The 12,122-nt window shown below is 34.0% G+C and overlaps 1 protein-coding gene across 3 annotated transcripts; it reads right to left on the bottom strand.

The window, feature by feature from the left end:
• Window positions 1–3,846: 3,846 nt before the first annotated feature.
• On the bottom strand, window positions 3,847–11,881 carry LOC122855010 (HSPB1-associated protein 1). Of its 3 annotated transcripts, none has more exons than XM_044156102.1 (4): window positions 11,390–11,881; window positions 4,921–5,195; window positions 4,433–4,811; window positions 3,847–4,339 (listed from the first exon to the last, which is right to left on the bottom strand). In XM_044156102.1, exons 2-4 carry the CDS (start codon window positions 5,160–5,162, stop codon window positions 4,001–4,003), a joined length of 960 nt encoding a protein of 319 aa, XP_044012037.1. In that variant the 5' UTR covers window positions 5,163–5,195; window positions 11,390–11,881; the 3' UTR covers window positions 3,847–4,000. The 3 variants fall into 3 exon arrangements, with proteins under 3 accessions (XP_044012037.1, XP_044012036.1, XP_044012038.1); XM_044156101.1 differs by lacking the exon at window positions 11,390–11,881 and adding an exon at window positions 5,281–5,806; XM_044156103.1 differs by lacking the exon at window positions 11,390–11,881 and adding an exon at window positions 5,281–5,806 and having other exon boundaries at window positions 4,208–4,335.
• Window positions 11,882–12,122: the final 241 nt, after the last annotated feature.

Raw genomic sequence — 12,122 nt, 5'->3', positions numbered from 1 at the left:
TCCGACAAACGTCGATGACTCCAATTTCACTTGGTGGCCGTACGATCTCGATAGAAACCTTATGGATGCCCTCTCTGTCAGAGTCATTCATTATAGGTATCGACTTCCTGCGTATTGCTGGAATAGTAGTGGATTTCTTTGGACAGACGTGGTTCTATCGCGATCAGCCAAATAAATCGTTCTCGTTTGATCCTGTGGAATCCATACATAGCATTATTGCATGTAATGGATTACAGATCCCGAAAGAAGACGAACAACGTCGTCTGAAAGACCTGTTGGATGCACACATTGCTCCAACTCCAGAAGGTCTACCGCTCTCTAAGCTCCCGGCTCATATAATAAACGTGGGCGATCACGAACCGATCAAGCAAAGGGTCCGGACGATGTCTCACCATGACAATGAATTTGCGTGCGTTGCCGAATCACTGAAATATAATAAAACTGGAAGCCGAACTTCGTGCCGCCGAGAGAGAAATTCAATGGTTGGGATGTTGTCCTTGTCGGTACAGTCACGTCAATTATAATTGGTTGAGACTACTGAAATGTAATGTAACTTTTATACCGTGTAGTACTAGTTTGTTTTGACGTTGACTGTACAAGATTTAATGTGCGCATGCGTGAGTGAGAGGGAATGCCAACCAATGTATTGCTATCTCTAGCGACACTCCGTACATTGGCTAAGCATAGGAGTTCACCTTCCAGTTTTATTATATTTCAGTGTGCCGAATGTTTCCGAGCTCACACTCGAATAATAATTCGGACATGCGCAAAAGATTTTCGTCGAGCAGTATGACTGCGACAGAGAGATGTCTGCACCGTAAAGGTGCTTTCTTTCGCGTATTTATTTTTTTTCACTTTCATGCGCATGATCATGCACATGCGCCTGTCATGCAAACTTGTGAGAACAGTGGCGTCGAGCAAATGACTTTCCAAAAGAAAGAATTAAAACATCGCTGATCCAGACCCTCATGCCCTACGCTGTTGCAAACTGGCTTTTTGCTGACTGCGCATTTCATTGCGCATGCGCGAAAATGGACAAGATGAAAAATAAACACCCAAAAGAAAGCACCTAATGAATCCGAACAAAATCATACCCTATGCGCAATATAGTAGTATTAAATATATGCTACCAGTAAACTACCGGTAGATTAGGTGTGTTCGTTCACTTTTCACACCGAGCGTGTGCACGGAGCGTATGCAAGGAAGCGCTAGAGTCGCGCGGTCATCCTTTAGTAACTAAAATTTACCAAAACATTCGTTATTTTCGATCATTGTGTTTATTTTGTTAAATTAATAGTTTTTTTTTTTAAATTTTTGAGATTTTTTTTTAAATTAATGAGAACAATTTTGCCCCCGTGAATACGGGTGCTGGAAAAAACAAATAACAATAGATAAACAGTAAATTTTAGTTACTAAAGTTTCATTAAATGGCCGCACGACTCTAGCGCTTTCTTGCATACGCTCCGTGCATACGCTCGGTGTGAAAAGTGAACGAACACACCTATTATTGGTAAGTCTTTCCGGTATGTTCTACCAGTAGTCTACTGGTAGATTACTGCAGTTCAATTCACAGGGCATTACAATTTAGGGCTTTTTTTTACCACTCACGGCGCTTGTGAAGCTTTTGTATGTAAAATCTATACAAAAAAAATTTTTACAAGCGCCATCAGCGCCAATAAAAAGCCCTAAATTGTAAAAAACTTGCCCTGCAAATTGGACTGCAGAGTATGTTCTCATTAGGGCGTTTTTTTCCGATTGTGGCGTTTGTGAGCTTTTCTATGTGAAATCTATATAAAAAAAATTTTGTCAAGCGCCATCAGCGGAAAAAAAAGCCCTAATGAGAACAATTTTGCCCCGTGAATACGGGTGCTGGTAGGACTTACTGGTAGATCTTACCAGTAATCTACTGATAGATTACTCGTAGGAATTACCGGTATTTTTAACCAATTATTTACCCGCACCCGTATTCACAGGGCATTACAATTTAGGGCTTTTTTCATCCACTGGTGGCGCTTGTGGAGTTTCTATATGTAAAATCTATATAAAAAAAATTTTATAAGCGCTATCAGTGGCAGAAAAAAGCCCTCAATTGTATAAAATTTGCCCTGTGAATACGGGTCAAGAAGACTAGAAATACAGGAGGACGAACTTGCCTCAAAAAACCGTATCGCTATGTGGTCGCCGCATAATTGAGGGACACTAGTAGTACCCCGGTAACGTGCGCGACTTGTATCGCTTTTTTTTTACAATGCGCACAATACAAACATACTCTGACAAACACTAATACAGCATTATACACATGATGTTAGCACCTTAGGTGCTTTCTTTTGTGTATTTATTTTTTTTCACTTTCATGCGCATGATCATGCACTTGCGCCTGTCATGCAAACTTGTTGAGAGAACAGTGGTGTCGAGCAAATAATTTTTCAAAACTAAGAATTAAAACATGGCTGATCCAGCCCCTCATGTCCTACGCTGTTGCAAACTGACTTTTTGCTGACTGCGCATTCAATTGCGCGTGCGTCAAAATAAACAGGAAAGAAAATAAATACACAAAAGAAAGCACCTCTTATGTTCTCTCAACAAGTTTGCATGACAGGCGCATGTGCATGATCATGCGCATTAAAGTGAAAAAAAATAAATACAAAAAAGAAAGCACCTCTTATCAGTGATTATGGCCAAAAAGGACCGCGGTCTTTTACGGAACGCACCCTTGCGGGTAAACAAACAACAATGGATAATTTTTAATTTGAGAAGAAAGACAAAAATTAAATATCTATACAAAGTATATAAAGTAGACTAACAATCGATAACCATCTACGTAAATGAAGTGCTTTATTTTTTAACAAACGTTTTTCAAAATAAATCATATAAATAAACACTTTGAAATGCTCGTAACATCCTTTTTCTTAATCCCTTATTTTTTTATCTTATTGTTTTTTTTTTTTTTTCCCAAAAAGGCTTCACTGTCAGTGACCATATGTTCAATAGTAATTAAAAAGTTTCATCTTTCATTAGTTGACACTGAAAAAGGTTGAAGCTCTAGTTGAATTCTTCGCCTTAGTGAATAAAATGAAAGCCTTTTTAGATGGTGACGTTTCTATTGATTTCAAAAATTCAGATATATTTTTAAAACTTGAAACTGTTCAAAATTTTACACTTGCTAATTCAATTATAGAATCATCAAGTAAAATTTCAATTTTTTCAGAGATTTTTTGTTAATCATAAACTTGATTGTCATAAATTTCTCGACTTTTTGTCTATATATTCGTTGAATCAGTTTTTTGTAAATAATTGTCACAACCATAACTACTACAATGGTACCACCATGAGCTAATGTGTTTTTTTATTTATATTAGTGTATATTAGCTTTAACGGTCTCTTGATTCATTGTCACATCGTCTCAGATATGCTGAAGAAAAAGAAATTGATTATTTAAAGAATTTGAATCGAAGAACAAAACAATTAAATGGTTTGATAACACTGATATTGTATAATTGTTTTAGAAACTTTTGTTTTTTATTGTTGCTCGAGCGTAACCCATAGTTTTTGCGTCACTGCCCACCGAATCGAAGTTTCACTTCAAAAAAAAAAGTTGATATAAAAAATTAATCGGAAAACTACAACAAAAACTAAAATAAATAATATTGTTCTTTGAGGTCAGTACTACATGCATACATATTTATATTATATCATGAGACCCGGTAGGGTCTCTCGTTAAAGTTGTATTATTTTATTTGTATAAACATTGAAAAATTTTATTTACATGGAAAGCCGAATACAAAAATTCTATAATAATTATTAATATACAATTAATAATAATAATAATAATAATAACAATAATAATATAATTCATAGACATTTTTATTTATATTAGCAATATTCTGGGCTAAAAGTCACAGGATGGAGGTCTTTAATTATATTTTTTCTATTCATACCGTCTAAAAATTTTTTATAGGCCTCCATCCTTTGACTTTTTTTGCTTAGATTTTTAGTGTATTCATTCATTAGTTAACAACAAATCAGCAATTTTATCAATAACATCTGAATGACAAATTGACTTTACGACTGCTTCTAAAACATTTTTATGTAGTAAATCATCACTTGAAAGATTATTATCGTTATTCTTGTATATGGATTTAGCAAATCTTATTCTTTTAGCAATTAGAAATTTTTTGAACTGCTCCTTGCTTAAGTAGTTTAATTTTTTTATATAATTTGGATATTTAATCGATAAATTATCAGCAGTCCATCGTGCTGATTCCATATTTTCATTGCAAGAGCTATTATTATATTCTTCCGATAGGACATGGCTGCACTCTTTTAGGCAGTTGCCTATCTAAAAATAAGTTATAAAAATATGTCATCAACTTTAGAAAGTAATTTTCGATAGTCTTTACCCAAAATTTATGTAAAAAAAACCTATACATACAAGATCTATCGACTCTTCAAGCGAACATTGTGATTTGTCCGTCGATGGTAGATCATCACCAATTCTAGTCATAAATAATTTCACAAGAGATTCTTTCAATCTTGCCTTGGAATCATCAACCAGTGGCAGCCAAACGTTGACACTTACACTCAATTCTAACGACTCAACAAAATGCCACCATGCTCGAGGAACCAGTAGGACATCACCTGGTTCCAATACAATAACAATTGGATTTGTATCGATCGTTAAAATTATCTCCTCTTCTTCTTCTGATGGTGAGAAAAAATTAAATTGGCTATAGACTGTTGATTCTTCGTATGGTAATCTCGTTCGTTTCAGAAATTTTCCTGTCTCTGGCGGAAATAGCAACCATTCTTTCCTGAAATTTTGTAATTAATTTGAATCGATAGGTATCAATATCGAGAAAAATGTATCCACGTAAAAAGTCAAAGAATGATGCTCCAAATATTTGATTTTAACAAGATTACCTTCCATGAATTTGGCAAACTAAATTACACCCGTATGAATCTTGATGACAAATGGTATGAGCACCTTTGCTACCGATCCACAGTGTCGAATCCTTTCCAGTTTTATCATATCCGAATGAATTCCAATTAATATTGTCCAATAATTCTTGTTTATCATCAAACCACTCAAACATATACTTGTAATCAAAGTAATACCATTTATCATTCAGTTCAATTTTTAAGAAGTCTTCTAAAGTCATCATAACGGTGTCACTGTCTGTCTCCCATTGTGGACCCTATTAAAAAAATAATAACCTATTTCATTAATTACGACTCGGCAAAAATCGGGCAAAGGAAATTATACAATTGATTTTTATTTACGTTTGTTCTCAAGTTGTCACCAACTCTGAAAGGCAATATTGTACCATTCATCAATTTAACAAGATTGTTAATATCAAGACATTCGAAAAAACATTTATTAGTCGTTTCGTTTATGATATTTTTAAATAACACCGGCTCGTTCGAGTCTACAATTGCTTTTTTTAAAGTTTCAGGTGACGGTTTATTATTTTCCATTTTAATTTTAATATGCAACTAGAGTGAAACCGGCAGAAGATCATAAGAAACCTTATGCACATGCGCGAATATAGAAGTAAACAATGGGTGCATTCCTTTAATAAAAAATTTTTTTTCGTTTTTGCAATTTCGCCCTGTAATACCGACTAAAAACTAGAAACAGAAACAACGACAAAAGTGATAAATTTCTCTATGCAATATTCCAGGCTTTACAGATTACGATAATGTGCGGTACGACCTATTTGACAATAACAAACAATCACAACCAGTCAATTTTCTATTTATTTCAGTCTGATATAAACATTGAACAGTTATCCATCTAATAATTGGAAGCCAAAAAAAATAATGTCATGTGCCAGTACTGCCACTACAAGAAACAGCTTTTTCCATGGTAGAAGTACTACAGCAGTCCAATTCACAGGGCAAATTTTATACAATTTAGGGCTTTTTTTGGCCGCTGATGGCGCTTGTCAAATTTTTTTTATATAGATTTCACATACAAAAGCTCTACAAGCGCCGCCAGTAGAGGAAAAAAGCCCTAAATTGTAATGCCCTGTGAATTGGACTGCAGGTATGGCAGTAGTCCATGCTTTTTTCGTCGCGTTCTGCGCAGCCTTATTTTTTCAACCAATCAAGAACGCGCCATCGAGCTGTTTTGCTTTTCTTTCTAACACGCAATCTCTATTATAAGATCCTCTCTCTCTAACATACTGTTTTGACAACTATTTTTTATATTGTTGTAAATACTAATAAATATATGTGAAGCATGTTTATAAAAAATAAAAAAAATAAAAAAACCAAGACAGTTTAACAAATAAATTATAATATTTTCATTGTTGTTGTTTTTTTTGATGCCACAAACAATAGAGGTTGTGTTGTATTTATTATACTTGGATTCATTTATTTAATATAAATAATTAATTTTTATTATTGATGTATGTGAATCATTATAAAATATACCAAATCTAGTTGAATAAATATGATAACTTTTGAAAAATTTAAAAAAAACTTGAAAATTTTCTTAACAAATTTGTATCGCGCGCGCATAAAGTCTTCCATTTTTGTGGCGAGAAGGCGACCTTTTGATTGGTCGATTCACAGCGGCCAAACCAGGCTGCGCACTGCCATACCTGTAGTATTTCTACCATGGCTTTTTCCTATAAAATTTTGGCCGGTATCATTCGGTGCTTTCTGTTGCGTATTTATTTTTTTTCACTTTCATGCGCATGATCATGCACATGCGCCTGTCATGCAAACTTGTTGAGAGAACTGCACCCGTATTCAGAGGATGTTCTCATTAGGGCGTTTTTTTTCCGATGGTGGCGTTTGTGAAGCCTTTCTATATGAAATCTATATAAAAAAAATTTTGTCAAGCGCCGACAGCGGAAAAAAAAGCCCTAATGAGAACAATTTTGCCCCGTGAATACGGGTGCAGTAGGTGCTTTCTTTTGGGTGTTTATTTTTTTTCACTTTAATGCGCATGATCATGCACATGCGTATGTCATGCAAAATTGAGGAGAGAGCAGTGGCGTCGAAACAAATAATTCTTAAAAAATAAGAATTAAAACATGGCTGATCCAGCTCCTTATGTCCTACGCTGTTGCAATCTGACTTTTTGCCGACTGCGCATTCAACTGCGCATGCGCAAAAATAAACAGGAAAAAAAATAAACACCCAAAAGAAAGCACCTAGTGGCGTCGAGCAAATAATTTTTCAAAAATAAGAATTAAAGCATGGCTGATCCAGCCCCTTATGTCCTACGCTGTTGCAAACTGACTTTTTGCTGACTGCGCATTTCATTGCGCATGCGTAAAAATAAACAAGAAAAAAACATTTTGCATGACATACGCATGTGCATGATCATGCGCATTGAAGTGAAAAAAAATAAGCACCCTAATAGGTGCTTTCTTTTGTGTATTTATTTTTTTTCCTGTTTATTTTCACGCATGCGCAATTGAATGCGCAGTCGGCAAAAAGTCAGTTGGCAACAGCGTAGGACATGAGAGGCTGGATCAGCCATGTTTTAATTTTCATTTTTTAAGAATTATTTGTTCGACGCCACTGCTCTTTCCTCATGTTTGCATAATATGCGCATGTGCATGATCATGCGCATTCAAGTGAAAAAAAATAAATACACAAAAGAAAGCACTTACTATAGGAGTATTACACATATGCTATATTCGCGCATGTGCATAAGGTTTCTCGTGATCTTCTTCTGCCGGTTTCACTCTATCGTTTTTGGTTGTGTAGACTAATTTAAAATACATGTAGTGCTAGCCACATATGTAATACTCCTATATTGCTAACAAGGCTCGGTTCTTTTTCCATGGGCAACGGTGCAGACTCTATCATCTTCCTTGTCGTGTGCCTACCAAAACGACGCGCGCATGTGACACCCGAAGAACGTCGGAAGCTCACTCACACAATTATATCTAATTGTTAAATTTATTTGTATTGGTGTAAACAAAAATTTTTACATCAAATCTAGTAGTGAGAGTGAGCTTCTCACGTCTCCGAGTGTCGCATGCGCGCGTCGTTTTGGTAGGCACACGTTAAGAAAGACAATAGAGTCTGCACCGTTGCCCCCCAGATAACAACGGTTTACCACTGTAATACTTGCATCTTACTGGTATAAAACAGCGGTAGATTGTACTAGTCCCAAGGACTGGTATTGTACTAGTATTATACCGGTAACAATGGCTGTTCAATGCTACTAGAAAATTATCGACAAAATACCAGTACAATTTTACGGTTAATTCAGAAAGTAAATGATACAGTATTATTGTTGAAGTATGCCATAGTCCATTTATTACCAGAAACAACTGACTTTTTCAGTGATAACCGGGAATAATCTAGATGTTTCTGGTAATAAATGGTCTATGGCATAGAACTTGTTCGAAAAACTATGCTAGTGGCCACACGCCTTAAGTAGTTTACTGGTAAATATACATTTATCAGTACATTTGCCATAAAATACTAGTATACGGATCCGGAAGGATCATAATTACAAAAAAGGCAGTTAGAAACATCTCTTCATTGTTTGAGAGCTCATGTGACGCCATTTTCTGTGAATTTCGTTTGAGTTTTTTTCATTATTGTGTGATCAATTTATCATAAACCAAGTATTATTGTGTATTATTGTGAGTGTACCACATTTGGCAATATATTGGTAAGTTAATAAATTTTTTATTTTCATTTAATTTTTTTTAAGTTGAACTATTTTATTAAGGTTGTATGTAAATCGCATGATCGGGCGACTTTTTCGGTCCACAAGGGTGCTTATAAACTCATATTTAAAAAAAAAAATTATAGCGCCCTCTCATGCCTAAAATCTTTTCACTTTACTGATGCGTCATAAGTGTGAGTGTTGCCGGCTTATATTTACAGACACTAATACTACTCCGGCAATAAACATGCAGGGGGAAGTTCCAAAACCGTAGATTTCTTCTAAGAGAAGGAGAGAAGAAGAGATGGAAGATTGAGCCAGAAGAGATAGAGAGAAGGATAGAGCTAGAAGAATTAAACCGAACGGTGGTATTGGAACGTACCCCAAATTTTCAATGTAATTCAGCCGGCTGAAACCCGTAAATTTCAAAAGTAATTAGCCAATATCTTTGAAACGGTGTTGAGGAAATAAATAATTTTATTTTCATAACTTTTAGAATTCTACAAAGTACAAATCTGTAGAAAAAAATCAAAATTTAAATTAAGAGTTTTAAAAATGCAAGCGCAAACGTACCTATACTCCCTATGCTTGCGTGTTAAAGTTGCCAACTTTGACACTAATTATCTGGATTTTCGCGAAGAGGAAAATTACGAAAAAATTCCACCAAATAGATAATTATTTCATTTAAACATTAAAAAAAAAAAAACGAAAATTAAATTCAGGGAAATCTATTTACATACAACCTTAATGTGTTTTCTGGGTGTTTTAATTTTTCAATGTTATAAATATTTTAAACATTTTTTTATTCCCCGTATCGTATTATACTTGGTTAAACAAATAAATTGAAAATTTATATGAATACCTTGATCGTGTAAATTTTCATCCGGCATAGAAAATGCTAAAAAAATATATATAATATAACAAAATAACGGTAGTTAGTTTTACATTACCGGTAATTCCTTTGTCTTTACCGGTACGCTACAACTAATTGTTTGTATACAAAATAGCGTCGAGAATAATCCTATTTTGACAGACAATGTTGTTGGAAAAGATCAGTAACAATGAAATGTGTCTTGCACGACTAAGGATGTGAAAAAATTTTGTGACCGTTTTCTGACGCCGTCTGTGACCGTCTGTGACGCGGGCGAAAATCGTGACCATTTTCATAACCCAACTTTTGTGACCAAATTTGTGACGACTTATCGGCTGACCGTCAGTTTTACATCTAGTATGCCATCTATTGATGGCACACACACAGACAGAGTTGAAAATCTTATAATGTATTGATAAACAATTATCTGTAATTGATAATTATCAATAAAAATTTATAAATATTTAATATTATTAACTAAATATCCAATTATTCATCACACACAGCAGTCTAACCAATAATCACCATATTGGTAACAAATATTTTTTGTGCAATTGAATAAATTTATATTTAATATAAAAAAAAAAAAAAACAATAATAAATGCTCAACATTTAACATAAAATATTAAATTTAACCATTTAATAATTGAATACACTGCAAAAACTGCGCCTTTGGATTATAGGCACTGTTCCATTGGATTCATGGAGCACATTTTATTGAGCGCTGCTCAATGATATTCAAGGAGCACCGATATCGGTCCAGTTGCTCTGTTAATTCAAAGGTACTGTTCAACTGTATTCGTTGAGCAGCCTGAGCCGTCACTCGAATTAAGAAAGAGACACGCATACACATAACATAACCTCTCTATATCAGTAACTATTAAACAATTAACATATATATGAATGCATATATGTTAAATATTCGATAAATTTAATAACTAAAGATATATAGAATATTTATAATAATTTATAAATGAATATTTATGATGTAAATATCATGACATGACAGATATAAAAGTACAAATAGAGAGAGAGAAAAAATATAATGTAGTTGTGTTTGCGCATGCCTCCGAAACGCCGAAATCTGCTCAACAAATATATAGGTACAGGACCAAGAAATCAAAGGAACAACTTTAGCGGAGCAGTGCTCCATGAATCCAATGGAACAGTGCCTATAATCCAAAGGCGCAGTTTTTGCAGTGTAGCATTTGTTATATCCTAGTTGACGTTATAAAATTCGTAAAATATAAAGAAAAAGGAAACATAAATTATCAACTTAAATAACGACGCAAGACGTTTCTTTTCTCACGAGATATTAGATTTCATCAAAATTCAAGAAACTAAAATACAAATATTTGATAAGACCCAAAACCACACAGCTGTATGCAGTTAAAAAGTAATAAAATGATATTCAAACTAAAGGGACTTTTCCCAAACTATTTTACTGGATACATAAAACTTTTACGACTTTCTTGGAGCCAGACGCGACAGATTAGATTACATCTACGATAGACCAACGCAATACCCTCGGATAGCGGCACATTTGGGACCAGCCCTTTTGTTTCCTACTCCGAGGAAATACGAGTATAAATACACCCCGAAAAACTAAGACAAATCAGTTGTCGTTAGGGACCGGGAACCGAAACATAGCCATGTAGTTATCATCACGTTAGAGTCAGGTCTTCTGACTTAAAATCTTTGTAATTACTTATCAGACACATTGTAACTCGACAGAACATACGTTAGAATTAAACACTACAACTTGTAATATCTACTGTCAACTATTATACCATCAATTCAAATTGTTTAAATAAATACAGCCAATTGTTATTATTAAAAAACCATCATCAACAACATTACTACTTTTCTTCTCTTACCTTTTCCTACTACGCTGTGGACCTGACCTATTGACCGAAAGGTTAGGGTCGAATAACAATTTACATTACAATTATTACGGGTACTTCGGACATAACACATTCAACAATTAAATATCAATTTAATAAATTTGCAATTAATATAGAAAAATAAAAACAATATTGTGACGTACTCGCTTTTGCAATTACGATTTTCACAATGTAATTCGATATTTCAAATATAAATTAATATTTCAACATTTTGTCAAATTGTAAATTAATAAATTCTTTTCTTTTCATTTTGCTGAAACATACAATATTTTAAGTCCGTTGAACCAAAGCTAAATAAAGTCAGCAATAATTAATTGCTGATTATTATGAGAACCGTTTATAATTATTGGTCAAAAGATATTCCTACCACAAAATATTATTGTTACGAGTTCTATAAAAACCTACGTATTTTCGGAAACAATTGCTCTCGTGAATAACTAATTATAAAGGTAACATCTACCTTTCTTTCGGCATATATTTTAAATCATGTAATTTATACAATAAATAAACAGTTCACTTTGATTTGTGTTGTTAATTAATTAACATTTACGCCATTTTTATCATCAAGACATTTTCCAGCTACAAAGTCGACCATCAAGATTGACAACGCCTTTTTGATATTCACGTATATAACATTTTTAAAAATAAACTACGCACATTTACCTCTAATCCTGTTACCCGGTTGGGAATAACTAAATAGAGGACT

Source organism: Aphidius gifuensis, linkage group LG4 (assembly GCF_014905175.1).
Source record: "Aphidius gifuensis isolate YNYX2018 linkage group LG4, ASM1490517v1, whole genome shotgun sequence".
NCBI lineage: Eukaryota > Metazoa > Arthropoda > Insecta > Hymenoptera > Braconidae > Aphidius > Aphidius gifuensis.
Note: the sequence above shows the minus strand (reverse complement) of the source record. Positions and strands in the feature narration are given on the sequence as shown.